The sequence below is a fragment of the Schistocerca serialis genome, chromosome 3, assembly GCF_023864345.2.
Source record: "Schistocerca serialis cubense isolate TAMUIC-IGC-003099 chromosome 3, iqSchSeri2.2, whole genome shotgun sequence".
Lineage (NCBI taxonomy): Eukaryota > Metazoa > Arthropoda > Insecta > Orthoptera > Acrididae > Schistocerca > Schistocerca serialis.
In genome coordinates, this window is record NC_064640.1 from 20,395,566 (window position 1) to 20,411,695 (window position 16,130).

At 45.2% G+C, this 16,130-nt stretch overlaps 1 protein-coding gene across 1 annotated transcript in view; it reads right to left on the reverse strand.

Annotated features, from left to right (window-relative positions):
* LOC126469684 (uncharacterized) overlaps window positions 1–16,130 on the reverse strand; it is a 477,049-nt gene that overhangs the window by 37,948 nt on the left and 422,971 nt on the right. Inside the window, exon 7 of the mRNA XM_050096837.1 lies at window positions 5,401–5,919. Within this exon, the coding sequence (XP_049952794.1) occupies window positions 5,401–5,919 (519 nt within the window). The remainder of the gene's footprint in view (window positions 1–5,400; window positions 5,920–16,130) is intronic.

Below are 16,130 nucleotides of genomic sequence, written 5' to 3' on the forward strand. Positions count from 1 at the left end.
TGTGTCCATCGCCTCCTCACCCACTCTTTGTCCATCTCCTCCTCACCCCTCTCTTTTTGCATCCAATCCTCTTCCCTTTCCTATCCATTTCCTCCCCCCCTCTCTCCGTTCACCGTCCCCTCCCTCTGCCTGTGTCCATCTCCCCCTTCCCCCTTTCTGTCCATCTCCTCCTCCCCACTTTCTCTCACCATCATCACGTTATCGCCCTGACACCAGTAGCAGACTGGTGTTTCTTACCCCTGGAGTAATTATTTCGAGACAGAAAGTGATATGAGTACTATGTTTGGTCGAAATCGATTTAGGGATTTAGTTTAGAATGATCTTTTAACCTGGAGTTTTGCCAGAGTATGCACATTCAAAAATCACGCAGTAGCAATGAGAATAGTACACCCAGAGGGGCGAAAGATACAAACGTGAAACTTTGCCAATAAGTGCAGTGAGATCCAATACGCACATGATCCAAGTTTGTGCCAGTGCATAAGCCCACAGACCCTGCAGTGGTGCTACAATAGCGCAGGGGGCCCTATTTGAACGGCGCGTAGTGGACGAGTCGTACACGTGACGATCACACTCTGACTTGAGGAGGGCGTTAGCAGGTGCAGAATGCCAGGTACACCTATTAGACGGCGTTTCTCACAGTTAATCCAAATTGGCAGGGGTCTAGTCATCGACATGAAAATCACAGGCTGGTCGGCATGCTGTGTGGCTCACCAGGTCGATCGTTTGGAGTGTTTCATCAGATGATGTAAGGAGCAGTGGACAAGAGATGGCACCCACATGTGACGCCTGGGTTCCGAGCGACTAGGGAAACGACGAGGCAAGACGATCGAAGGACCGTGCAGTAAGCGATCAGCTATCCTACAGTGACTCGCTGTGCGAGCCGATGTGCGGGTACCATTCCTAGACGCTTGCGGGTGCGAATTTTCAATCTAGGCGCTCTTGTTATGTTCTACCGTTAACTCCGAAAAAGCGGCGACTCCATCTACATTGGTGCCAAGCTAGAACGACGCGGACTGCCGCAGATTGGCAAAACGCTGTGTTTTGTGATGAATCCCGATTCGTTTTGGGGACGATGATAACGCATATGAGTGTGGAGGCAGCCTGGTGAACAGTACAGTTCTGCCCACGCTGTCGCAAGCCATATCGCCCACACAGTCGACGTAATGGTCTGGTGGGCCACAGCCTACTGTAGCCGGTCCCCTCTAATTGTGGTACGTAGAACGTTAAAGGGCCAGTGTTGATTACATTCTTCAACCTCGTGTGAGACCTTTTCTACATGGTCTACCAGGGACATTTCTCCGACAGCTCGAGTTGCTCGAAACTTCTTCCACGGCCGGCCCGCTCCCATGAATTGTGCCCTGTAGAGCATGTGTGAGACCAGCTGGAAAACCAGATGATACCGTGTCACTCTTTATACGATTCCGAAGTAGCTGTTCAAGATTTGAGGACCGATCTGCCTGTGGGCGACATCAGACATCTAATCAGCTCGATGCCGGACCATGCAGCGGCACGTATTGCAGCAAAGTGTGGCCCAATGCATTGTTGATGTTGCACTGAATTTGTGTACATGTACTCACTGTATTTGTTTACATGTCACGAGTATGAGTTCAAGTGAATCTCTCATACGTATCATTATGTTTAAAAAGTTCATTTTGATCCGATGCTTCCCTTTTCGTGCACTATTTTCAGTGTTCCTGAGTGTGTATTTCACATATATTTAACAGATTTCATACGTATTTGTAGACATATTTCACCTGTATCATTGGCGAATTTCGCCCTGCAGTTTCGTTTTCACGTATCTCAGTGTTTATGACGTCACATCTCCTGCACTATGTATCGTACAATGATACAAATTTGCAGGTACGTTCAGTGGTAAACGTGAATGCTGTATGAAAACTGTGTTGTGAATAGAGACAGTGATAAAGAAACATTAAATTAAAATGGGATGCCTGACGCGGCAGTTTTACTGCATGAACAGCGAAAATGTAGTAACCATCATAGTTTTTTCCTCTCGTCATTTTGTGGGAGTTTTGAGCTAGAAAAACTTTCGTAAAGGTCTGAAAATATGTATGAAATTTGTTGAAAGTCAGTAAGTGTTCTAAAATGGCTCTGAGCACTATGGGACTCAACTGCTGTGGTCATCAGTCCCCTAGAACTTAGAACTACTTAAACCTATCTAACCTAAGGACATCACACACACCCATGCCCGAGGCAGGATTCGAATCTGCGACCGTAGCAGCAGCGTGGCTCCGGACTGGAGCGCCTAGAACCGCACGGCCACCGCGGGCGGCAGTAAGTGTTCTCATTCTCAAGGTCTGGATGAATAAATTCCAGGGAGCTGTACTCCACTGTCGCCCATTGCCAACCACTCTCGCATTTATTATTCGTAATAGTTTGTTTCCTTTGTCATCAGTAGTATTTCAAAAGAACTTAAGTTCTACAACCCACAATTGACGAATTGCTGAGTGGTTTATCAGATGACGAAACGATCGATCCCGAGCCGTTCTATTGTTAATCATTTTATTATTAAAGTCGAACCTACGTCATTTGGCAACATTGTCCGTTATACACTAAGGAGACAAAATTCGTGGGATAGCGATATGCACATATGCAAATATCTCGTACACAAGGTATAAAGGGTAGTGCGTTGGCGGAGCTGTGATCCGCGTGAAAAGGTTTCCGATGTGGTTATGACGCGACTTCGAACGCGGAATGGTAATTGCAGCTAGACGGCCGGCCGAAGTGACCGAGCGGTTCTAGGCGCTACAGTCTGGAACTGCGCGACCACTACGGTCGCAGGTTCGAATCCTGCCTCGGGCATGGACGTGTGTGATGTCCTTAGGTTAGTTAGGTTTAAGTAGTTCTAAGTTCTAGGCGACTGATGACCTCAGAAGTTAAGTCCCATAGTGCTCAGAGTCATTTGAACCATTTGAGCAGCTAGACGCATGGGACTTTCCATTTCGGCAATCGTTAGGCAATTCGGTATTCCAAGATCCACAATGTCAAGAGTGGGCCGGGAACAGGCATTAGGTTTCACCACGGACAAAGTAGTTGCCGACGGCCTTCACTTAACAACCGAGAGCTACGGAGTTTGCGTAGGGTTGTCAAAGCAAACAGACGAGCAACACTGCGTGAAATGACGCCGTATAAATCAATGTGAGACGTACGAAGAACGTGTCCGTTAGGACAGTGCGGCGAAATTTGGTGTTAATGGCTACAGCAGCAGACGACCGACGCGAGTGCCTTTGCTAACAGTACGAAATCGCCTGCAGCGCCTCTCCTGGCTCGTGGCCATATCGGTTGGACCCTAGACGACTGGAAAACCGTGGCCTGGGTAGATGAGACCTAATTTCAGTTGATAAGAGCTGACGGTAGGGTTCGAGTGTGGCACAGCCGGCACGAAGCGACGGATCCAAGTTGTCAACGAGGTACTGTGCAAGCTGGTAGCTCCATAATGATGTGGGCTGTGCTTACATGGGATGAACTGTATCCTCTGGTCTATATGAACCGATCATTAACTGGAAGTTGTTATGCTCGGCTATTTGAAGACCATTTGCAGCCATTCGCGGACTTCATGTTCCCAAACAACGATGTCATGTCATCGAGCCACAATTCTTCACAGTTGGTTTCAACAACATTCTGGACAATTCGAGAGTACGGTTGGCCAGTTGGCCACCCAGATCGTCCGAAATGAATCCCATCGAACATTTTCAGGACATAATCGATAGGTCAGTTCGTGCACAACATCCAGCACCGGCAACATCTTCGCAACTATGGGCTGCTCTGGAGGGAGCATGGCTCACAAGGGGAGGCCGCCAATTGTGAAATTCAGATTCGATTCATACTGCGCATAATAAAAGCTCATGGCCAGAGGTGTAATGTGGCAAAGCACCAAGATGCACTTCTCAGCCGTTGTCGAGAAAACCGACAGTTAAAAGAAACCGTTGTGGTGAAATACTCTCTACGGTGATTAATGTTCTACAGCGTCGTGGCGCAGCGGTAGGCGCTTGGGTTCGTGATCAGAAGATCGCCAGATCGAATCCCGCGGCATGCAACTTTTTTTATTATTAAGTTTTTTTGTAATTCAAATATATATTTGAATTAAATATATATATATATATATATATATATTTATTTATTTATTTATTTATTCGAATTATTAATTTGAATTACAAAAAACTAATAATAAAAATAAGTTGCATGTCGCGAATTAATGAATTGCTTATGCATGTTGGTGAAGGCGGATCGCTCTCCAATTGTACCGCCTCCATTTTTCCGTTTGTTTAACAGGGTGTACCAAAGCTCTCACGCCCGCACTGATTTTCGACGATGTTATAAGTTGCGCTAGGGACCGCATCTACCTTCTTTCGAAGTTAGCACGCAACTACGCTGTTATGCGGCGGCTCGTTTCGGCCCATTCAATATCTGTCCTTCAAGTGTAACGAGCGAGTAACGGAGTTTATATTTCATACCTGCCACAGCAAATTTGTGTTCGTGGGGTCTCTATTCTAATTCGAACGTTTGACTTACGCTATACGTATTCGTTTCGGAATATCGTTTCTACGTCTTCCGTTAACTATACGTGGTAAACATTATGAAGACAATTAATAACATTTGTGAAATACAACTTTGTTTGCGGAAAACATAATGATGTTCGAAGTCGCCAGTTTTTCCACGACAAACGACTTTCAACAACTTGTTATACGCGTAATTGTTGCAACTGATTGCCGGGAATTATATATATGTGTGTGTGTATTTATATAAACATTTGAATTATAAAAAACAAATACTAAAAAAAAATTGCATGGCGCGAGATTCGATCCGGCGACTTTCGGATTACAAACCCGAGCGTTTACCGCTGCGCCACAACGCTGTAGAAAATTGTAAATCGTAGTGAGTATTTCACCGCAACGGTTTCTTTTTAACTGTCGGTTTTCTCGACAACGGCTGAGAAGTGCATCTTAGTGCTTTGCCACATTACATGTCTGGCCATGAGCTTTCATTATGCACAGTATGAATCGAATCTGAATTTCACAATTGGCGGGCTCCCCTTGTCAGTATTTCTGCACGGGACTTGTTGAGTCCATGTCACATCGTGTTATTGCATTACGACACATTAGGACATCCGTTACCTCAATGTACATTTAACGGAAATACGAGTGTGTATTTGTAAAATAGAACTTTATAATTATCCACATCAGGCAGGTAGGTCATATAGGCAGTATCACAGTAAAGGCAGTCTTGTAGAATCGAACTGCGGTGGTCAGAATTAACTAACTCACGCAAGAAAGAATTAAAAAGTAGATGGTTCCATACTGCAATTAATTTGAAATCCACAATGTAATGTAAAATTAAACAGGACTAGTTCAATTTTTTTTGCATTTAAGGGAAATAGTTGACCTGTTTGGGTTGCTTCGCGATGCGCGGAACGTCCCTGAAGAACGAGTCGAGGGCCTCGTCGTCCGCTTCGTGGTACTCGCCGTACGGGTCGTGCGCCGCCAGTTCCGGCAACTGCCGGCCCGGGGCAGTCGCGTTGTCTGCGGAGAACTGCGGGGGGTTTAGCCCCGTGTTGATCCCGAAGGCGAAATTATTAATAGGCACCCGAGAGTGACCTTCGGCGACGAGGGCGGGCGCCAGCTTGCCGACGACGCCCTTGACGCTGGACACGCTCCTGGTGGAGGACACGATGGCCACGGAGGGCGTGGTGAAGATGTGGTGGGCGGGCTGGTAGTGCACCACGTGCAGCTGCGGAGGCTCGCCCACCGGCGGCGCGCTCGTCGTGTGCACCGACACCGACAGGCTCGCCGGGCTCGAGTACTTGGCCGTCGTCGACGAGAACACGAACTGCTGCGGCTCCACCGACGTCTTCAGCGACTGGAAGGCGTCCGCTGGGTTCAGCACGCCGCTGCTTCCTCCGCCCTGAAACCGAACGGCCGCTTGCGTTCTTCCCTCCTCCTAAACGATACCTAAGCCCCAAAGCCAAACTCTTTGATTCCAGGAAACTTGGCAAGAAATTAAATAATGTGCACACATCGTTCTGCAACGTGTACTACCTTTTCTTGTAGTTGGTCATTAATGACTTATCTTGTAACATTAACGTTCTGTTGTTTCGTCTGAAACGTTACTCACAAACAACTTGAGAAATGAGTCATTGTCTTATTACATATACAGGGTGAAAAGTATTTAAACCGACAAACTCTGGGAGGTTGTAGGGGACATCAAAACAAATATTTTTCCCTGATGTCATTTTTTCATATGAGGATTATTTAAACCGGTGGAGGCCGCATTACGCTCGTCAGTTGTTAGAGGCCGTATTACGATCTTCGTTTATTAGAGGGCGTATTACGCTCTTCAGTTGTGGGCAACTGCTGGCCGCCAGTGTAGTAATGCATTGTCTCTGTTTACTAATTGAGTGATACACCTGGAGTGAGTACACTGATATGGTTGGTGCGTACTACGTAGCGCACCACAGCGGACGAGCTGCACAGCGAGTTTATCAACAACAATATCCTAATCGCCGTATCCCGCATCATACGACCTTTGCTGCTGTCTACAAACGTCTGCGTGAGACCGTGTCAGTTAGCAGATTACCTGGACAGGGTCGCCGTCGCACGGTAAGAACGCTGCAATTTGAGGATGCCGGCCGCTGGTGGCCGAGCGGTTCTGGCGCTACAGTCTGGAGCCGCGCGACCGCTACGGTCGCAGGTTCGAATCCTGCCTCGGGCATGGATGTGTGTGTTGTCCTTAGGTTAGTTAGGTTTAAGTAGTTCTAAGTTCTAGGGGACTTATGACCTCAGCAGTTGAGTCCCATAGTGCTCAGAGCCATTTTTTTGAGGATGCATGTGGAGCGGGATCCTTCAATCAGTGCAGTTCTTCGTTAATGTGTGGGTCGGTGTTGTTGGGGACTGTTTAATTGGGCCGCATCTGCTACCTAGGCCATTAAATGGCAGGCACTACTACAATTTTCTCGCCAGAGCATTGCCAGAATTGCTAGAAGATGTCCCGCTCCCTACAAGACAACGAATGTGGTTCCAACATGACGGGGCGCCGGCACATTTCGGTCGTCGTGTGCGTCGATTCCTGGACCGATGGTTCCCAGAAAGGTGGATTGGCAGAGGTGGTCCTGTACCATGGCCTGCTCGATCCCCAGATATGTCCCCTCTGGACGTTTTTGTGCGGGGCTAGATGCGCAATCCTGTTTAAGCAACTCCTGTTGCATCAGAAGGGGATCTGGTTGCCCGGATAGTAGCAGGAGCAGGAACAATTCAGGACACTCCTGCGGTTTTGCCCGTGTCAGACAGAACATGGTCCGACGGTGTAACCTTTGTTTACGTGTCAATGGAGGCATTTTTGAAAATCTAATGTAATTGAAATTGGGTTGTGTTAATGTGTTATCTCTTGGTCATAAAAAAATGGAAAAATGTTTGTTGGTTTAATTAATTTGCGACCAGAGAAATCTTCCTCTACCGGTTTAAATACTCCTCATAGGAAAAAATGACATTAGGGAAAATATTTGTTTTGATGTCTCCTACAACGTCCCAGAGTTTGTCGGTTTAAATACTTTTCACCCTGTATACTCCGCAAACCATGTCACGGTATAGTGTTCGTCTTATCCATTCTGGACTGTAACTACCCGCTACATGCCAGTGACTACACTGCTAACGAAGTTGTCCGATTTGATGGTGTATCAGTGTGGACAGTCCGAAGTGCCTACAAAGGAATGGTATACCATTTGCAACCGTGTAACACGACGGATAAACAGTGGTCCTAAAAAAAATCGTAACCGACATGGACTGGAGGCGAGTTCCACGTCTTATCAATGGAAATTGGTTTCAAACGCGGCAGGAATTGCTTCTGTTAGTCAAACTGATGATGGTCGATGTAGAGAGGATATAAAATGTAGACTGACAATGGCAAGGAGAGCGTTTCTGAAGAAGAGAAATTTGTTAACATCGAGTATTGATTTAAGTGTCAGGAAGTCGTTTCTGAAAGTATTTGTATGGAGTGTAGCCATGTATCGAAGTGAAAAGTGGACGATAAATAGTTTAGACAAGAAGAGAATAGAAGCTTTCGAAATGTGGTGCTACAGAACAATGCTGAAGATTAGATGGGTAGATCACATAACTACCGAGGAGGTAATGAATTGAATTGGGGAGAAGAGGACTTTGTGGCACAACTCCACTAGAAGAAGGGATCGGTTGGTAGGACATGTTCTGAGGCATCACCAATTTAGTACTGGAGGGTAGCGTGGAGGGTAAAAATCGTAGAGGGAGACCAAGAGATGAATACACTAAGCAGATTCAGAAGGATGTAGGCTCCAGTAGGTACTGGGAGATGAAGAAGCTTGCTCAGGATAAAGTAGCATGGAGAGCTGCATCAAACCAGTCTCAGGACTGAAGATCAAAACAACAACAACAACAGTCAATGTAGCACTTTTTCAACCGGTTTCCGTGAAAAAAATTGCGGAGGGACATTTGAGTAGAGTATCTTGCAGGGGGCCATTCCTGAGAGCGGCACATAAAGGGCCAAACAACACACAAACTGGCCGCTTTTCAAATGGTACGAGGTTTCCAGTACTATGACGACCCAGTGAGGCATTTAACGTGCAATGCACGGTTGCTGCAGTTAAAGTCGGAGAGACCTTCGGTAAAGGTTTTCGTAACATGACTTAGACGCTCTCATTAAGGTCACCATCAACATGAACGAAGATGTTTATTTCAACATTCTTGGTGATCAAGCGTTGACGCTTCGACATTTTCATAAAAATATGCTTGCTTGGGAAGAGTGATAGCAAACAAATTGTAACGCATCGGAGTAGGCAACATCAACTTTTCAGCTCCCAAGACAAAGATGTGGACAAAAGCTGGATAAATTCGGAAGCATTCTGCAATATGCCTTATACCAATATGTACCGAGCAATATTGTGAGTGCTGGTAAAAGTCGGACGTGGTACAATGGCCGTGTTAGAAAGTTGCGTCGAAAGCAAAGTCTAGTTGACAAGTAAAAGCTAATGGAAGTCAAACGAGTGCAAGGAGAGTAATTTGAGAAGCGTTCAGCGAATTCGAAAGCCAAATTTTCACAACGCTAAGAAGTATCGAAATCATCTATTCAGTTACTCAGTGATCATAATGGGACCGAAACGTAAGGTGATGGAGAGAGGGCCGAAATACTGAATTCAGTATTCCGAAATTCTTTTCCGTGGAGGATCATAATACAGTCTCTCCTTTCAATCATCGCACGAATGCCGAAATGACAGATATTGAGATAAGTGATAGCAGAATAGAAAAGCAACAAATATTGCTAAATAGTGGAAAGGCATGGATTCTACAACGATTATGAGGAAGATCTTGCTCCTCTTCAAGCAGTAGCTTGTCGAACGTCACTGGAACTACGAAGGGAACCAAGAGAATGAAGAAAAAGCACAGTTCATTCCCGTTTCCAAGAAGAGTCATCAAGCTGATGCACGTAATTATAGAGCTCGTCGCTAACATCAATCTGTTGGGGAACTGTGAAACATGTTCTGCGCTTACGGATTGTGATGTTTTCTGAAAACGAGAATCTCCTCTATAAAAAGCAACTAGGTTTCCGTAAACAGAGATCTTGCTAAACACAGTTCGTTCTGTTTGTCCACGACATACAGAGCGCCGTAGACAAAGGCGTCCTGATTGATACCGCATTCTTTGATTTCCGGAAGGCATTCTATACAGTTCATTTAATGAAGAAATTACGATCTTCTGAGAATCGGACCAGATTTGTGACTCTATTCAGAACTTTACTAGAGATAGAATTCAATAAGTTATTCTTCTTATTTTTCCTGGCCTTTATCCCGTGTCGGAATGTTAGTGTGGGTTTGGCAGTGTTCGTGGTAGACGGTGACTGGGTGCCCTTCCTGTAGCCCCCACTCCTCCCTTCCCCCGGGACGGAATGTGTGTACCCCATCTGGCTGTGTCTAGTGTTACCTCATGTCAAAGTTTGATAACGTTTTTTTAAGTGTTTGTAAATCGTGTAACTGAGGAGGGACGTGGATACTAGCCGGGCATTCGACTAGTCGTATATGGGAAACTGCCTAAAATGCACACCCAGCCTGGCCGGAAAACTGGCCCTCGTCGTTAATCCATCTGATGGATTCGATCCGGTGGCGGTGCGCCTTTCGGAATCCAGGAATCGGCGTGCTAACACACGTGGCTATGCTGGCGGGTTCAATAAGTTATTTTTAACGTAAAAAAATCTGTAGTACCCCAAGGGAGTTTTACAGGCCCATTACTGTTCATAATATATCACACACTGGCAAGATCAGTCACACAACTCAAAAATACAGTGCTTGGGACAAATCGACTTAAAGAAATCTGTAAAACTTATCCTGATGTGATATAAGATTCCTTTAAATTTCAGGTAAGTAATTTTGCCAGTAAATTCCATTCTAGTCTATATAACAGTAATAACTATCAGCATGTAGTTTTATATTCGTCGAATCTGAGGTGCTATCCGATAATTATTAATTAATTCTTTGAGTTGTGTCACTTTTCTTGATTTTCTAAAAACATTTTTCTTTTTGCTATGAATCCTCACGTAACAATTTTCACTTTTACACCATAAATAATATATGTACCGTAATATAATACGACATTCGAACCTCCATCAGGCAACATTAGCACTTAAGTAAAATAAAAAGTGAAAAGCAAGCTGAAAATGTTGTATTACAAAAATACAAAATGCAAAATTGTAATTTATGAAAATTAATACAGTTTATAAAGGAACATCAATTAGGTACATATTAAGGAACATAATTGACGAAAACACAGAATCATAAATAGACTTGTATGATGTATGAATAGTTCTCGCGGAGAAACGGGATTGAATATGAACTTTCTTTACAACAGAAATTTCCATTCTTTTTTCTTTGTACGCTGCAACGCACGAAATTTCGTAATATTTACGATAGCTGTAATCGTCAAAGCAGTGTCTGTTCCGTCAGACGTATATGCGTGTCTGAAGGACATTGTAATGTAAGATACGGATACTGTTTTAAGCACAGACATTGTAATTATCAATTATATTAAAAATTACATTCATCTTACTACATATATAAAACGTTTCACAACTCAGAATGTGCCACTCTGTTTGTACGACTCGTGCACACCTGCGAGTTGCAACGTTAACAGAGATGGGGCCCCTCCACGCCCGCACCAACGTGGTGACCAAACCAAAAGTTCTACTGTCACCTCCGTCAACATGTTAGTTATCTAGTAAGTGGATCACAGGATGCTGGGCTGTGATGTTATCCGTGCGTCTGAGTAAGACTACGCATTAACACGATCCATCAGGTGATAGGAAGATCTGCAGCTGATAGGCACTTGGTGCAGGGAGTGGCAACTGACCCTTAACATAGACAAATGTAATGTATTGCGAATACATAGAAAGAAGGATTCTTTATTGTATGATTATATGATAGCGGAACAAACACTGACAGCAGTTACCTCTGTAAAATATCTGGGAGTATGCGTGCGGAACGATTTGAAGTGGAATGATCATATAAAATTAATTGTTGGTAAGGCGGGTACCAGGTTGAGATTCATTGGAAGAGTGCTTAGAAAATGTAGTCCATCAACAAAGGAGGTGGCTTACAAAACACTCGTTCGACCTATACTTGAGTATTGCTCATCAGTGTGGGATCCGTACCAGATCGGTCTGACGGAGGAGATAGAGAAGATCCAAAGAAGAGCGGCGCGTTTCGTCACAGGGTTATTTGGTAACCGTGATAGCGTTCCGGAGATGTTTAATAAACTTAAGTGGCAGACTCTGCAAGAGAGGCGCTCTGCATCGCGGTGTAGCTTGCTCGCCAGGTTTCGAGAGGGTGCGTTTCTGGATGAGGCATCGAATATATTGCTTTCCCCTACTTGTACCTCCCGAGGAGATCACGAATGTAAAATTAGATAGATTAGAGCGCGCACGGAGGCTTTCAGACAGTCGTTCTTCCCGCGAACCATACGCGCCTGGAACAGGAAAGGGAGGTAATGACAGTGGCACGTAAAGTGCCCTCCGCCACACACCGTTGGGTGGCTTGAGGAGTATCAATGTAGATGTAGATGTAGATGTAGATAGGTAGTGGACGAACGTTGAAGTGACTATGTTCTTACCGGGGCGAAACATGAAGTAGCCGACAACAAAACTGACAGAATTGTACTATAGTTGGCAAATTGCTAGATAGAGATTTGACGTTTTTCGTCCACGTTGGCGCACATCACATGTATTTTTCGGTGAAAAAAACTAAAAATTGCCGTTTTCTGACTTGTGTCACATTTTTTGCAGGGGTGCGATATGTAAGTGAACTGGTGAATAACGTTTGTAGCTCCACGAGGCTTTTTGCCGACGAATCTGTTGCCTACAGTAAGGTGGCAACGCAACAAGACTGTAGCAAAATACAGGAAGACCTGCGGAGGATCGACGGCCGATGCAGGGACTAGCTGTTGACGCTAAACGTGAAAAAATGTACACATAGGGCCTAAATAGGGCGAGATATCCACTGTTGTTCGATCATGATATTGCTGAAAACTCACTGAAAATAGCAACAACCGTAAAATATCTAGGCGTAACCATGTGGAACGATCTAATGCGGAATGACCAAATACAACTGTAGGAAAACAGATTCCAAGCTGAGATTCATTCGAATAGTCTTAAGGAAATCTAATTCATCTACGAAAAAAATGGCTTACGAAACACTTGTGCGACCGATTCTTGAGTATTGTTCATCAGTCTAGGATTAACAGAAGGGATGCAACGCAAAGCAGCACGTGCCGTCATTTAGTGGGGACGAGAGCGTTATCGAGATGCTCCACAAACTGCAGAGAGGCGTTGTGTAACATGGAGAGATTTGCAGCGTACGTTACAAGAAGAATCGAGCAGTGTAATACGAGGGGCGCTCAGTAAGAAATACTACACACTTTTTTTGAAAGCAGGCTGGTTTTATTCAGGACTCCTAACGGCACATTATTCCGCAGTCTTTTGGCTACAAAACCCTGGGAGGGCCTGTATGCCACTGTACTGGTCGACATCAGAGCCAAGTCTTGCTGAGTCAATAACCTCCCCTTGATACACATATTGCTTCATTGGGCCAAACAGATGGAAGTCGGAAGGTGCAAGATCCCGGCTGTAGGGTGCACGAAGAAGAACAGTCCAATGAATTTTGTGAGCTCCTGGGCAGACTTGTGTGAAGCCTCACGTTGTTATGGAGAAGGGGAAGCTCGTATGCATTTTCGTGGCGACGAATGTGCTGAAGTCGTTTATTCAGTTTTCTGAGGGTAGCACAATACACTTCAGAGTTGATCGTTGCACCACGAGGGAGGACATCGAACAGAATAATCCCTTCAGATTCCCAGAAGTCCGTCGCCACGGCTTTACCAGCTGAGGGTGCGGCTATGAACTTTTTTCTTTGGAGGAGACGTGGTGTTGCGCCACTCCGTGGACTGCCGTTTTGTTTTCGGTTCGAGGTGATGAACCCATGTTTCATCGTCTGATGATGTTCGACAAAAAATTATCACAATCGACCCCGCAACGCGCAAGCAATTCCGCACAGATGGTCCTTTGTTGCTCTTTAAGGTCTTCTGTTAGCCAGCGAGGTACCCAGTGAGCACACATCATTGAGTACCCCAACTGGTGGACGTGTGACAGCACTGCCAACAGAGACGTCCAGTTGTGCAGTGAGGTGTTTTATTGTGTCCTGTCGGTCGCCTCTAATGCGAGTGTCCGCACGTTCCAACATTGCAGGAGTCACAGCTGTGTCCGGCCGGCCGGCACGCGGGAGATCGGACAGGTTTGCATGACCTTGCCGCGAAGATGACAGAGGCCTCGCCCAACGACTCACCGTGCTTTTGCTCACTGACAGGTCTTCGAGGACATTCTGCAAGCGCCTATGAATATCTACGATGCTCTGGCTTTCCGCCAAAAGAAACTCAAAGAACCCACCTCCGTTAAAGACGAAAGCAATTTTGAAACCAATTTCCTTTGATAAAGCGTGGCATTCGTCTCCAATCCATGTCGGTTAGGATTTTTTTAAGATCACTGTTTCTCCGTCGTGTTACATGGTTGCAAATGGTATACCATTCCTTTGTAGGCACCGTGGACTGTCCGCATTGATACACCATCAAATGAGACAGCTTCATTAGTAGTGTAGTAATGGGCATGTACCAGGTGGTTACAGTTAAAGTTCAGCTACACACGGAGGTCCAATAACGGCTGTAATTATCGCACGACAACGAAAATTAGTAGGTATTCTAACGCGTTAACGCAGAAGCGATTTACGCTCGATTAAAAATTAGTTCCGATTTTGGGCACCATGTGCCAATCTGGCGCTGTGAATGCAAGGAAGACGTATAGACACGTATCTGTATGGAATGGATTAGGAACAGGATGTGGGCAGAAAAAGTTAAACAAGTGAGAGAGGCATAATGTTGATTTTATTACACCACCTATCGGAACTTCATGAAGATATAGGGACTGAAGCGGAAATATTCTATGCTGCACCACGACAGATTCCGCATTCTTTAGCCGAAATTGGCCGAGAGAGAAAAGAGTTGTATTATTTATTTAACTTTCCTCGTGTATCATGCCACATACTATGGCTATTTCTTTCAGCCTAAAAACGATCACGAAATGAAGACCACAGTGAACAATTTTTTTTTTTTTTTTTTTTTTTTTTTTTGTAAATAGTCTTCACGGGTTTGCTGCCGGATCACGTTGTGCAAATTCCACAATATTTCCTCGGAGCAACTGTCCGACATCTTCAGGTGGTTCAGCCTTGCTTGTGGATAGGTATGTCGGACAGTTGCTCGGGGGGAAATATTGTGGAATTTGCACAACGTGATCCGGCGGCAAACCCGTGAAGACTATTTACAACACATCCATCAGGAAAGCTTGAAGAGTCACAATTTTTTTTTTTTATTTGCAACGTTTAGCTACACCTCTCAGCTACTTTTGTACCTAGTTGTTGCTTCGACTTGGACATCTGTGGCAGCGTGGTGCCAACTTTCCAATACCCTGGTCGTAGAAGGCAGCCGCCTGTGCTTTCCGCCAGTTCCCTACGCTGGTCTGCGGCTCGTTGTCTGTGCCAAAATGCTGTCCTCATAGCCAGAGGTTCATGTGAGATGAAAATCAGAGGGAGTCGAGTCCAGGCTGTCAAACACTTCCCATCGGAAACTCCGCAGGAACGTCGTTGTTGCACCTGCAGTGTGTGGCCGAGCATTGTCAGGAACAAAGAAACACATGACAGTTATGTTATGTGGGCTGTATGAAATCAGGCGGAGCCTCTCAGCAGCCGCTTCACACTTTGGGTGAGACACTGTAGTTCTAAGCATCTTTAAGTGCTCACTGTGCACCCAGAACTGAAAAGTGCGACATGACGCGATCGACAGGTATACTAGAGATACTGCACAACACATCTGCGCAAAGCTTCATCCGATTGCACCATTCGCGGATGGAGAAGAGAAGGAGGAAACTGACAGTGCTGTCACAGGTATGTCCCACCACACAGCAAAACGTATTTTGCGCATTATACAGAATGTCCCGTAAAAACAGTGACAAACGGTAGGGACAGATTCCTTACACCAAAACAAGAAAAAAAGTTTAGTAAACTTCAGCTCTAAAGTGTATACCTTACAAGTCCTGTGCACCTATGCATTTTAGTGCCCATTTTTACTAGACAGTTATTACTTATTTCTGTACAAGATACCTATCCCTAAAGTTTCTCTTTTTTTGGGGGGGGGGGGGTGGGGGACACCCTGTAATGTGTATGTAGATTAATGTACTGTGGATTTTGCAATATTCCTAGATTATGACAATTTTGTTCTTAAGGTGGCGCCAACTACACCTACGACTACATCCAAATCTACATCTATACCTACACTCCGCAAGCCACCCCGGCGATGGATACTTTGTGTTCCACTGTCACTCCCCCTTTTCCTGTTCCAGTCGTTTATATTTCGCTGTAAGAACGATTACTAGTAAGCCTCTGTACGGGCTCATATCTCTATAACGTCATCTTCATGGTGTTTTCGCGAGACACGTGTAGGAGATAGTTGGTCGACTCTTCTAGCAATGAACACTATCCATATTTTAACTGTTGACCATCCGTGATG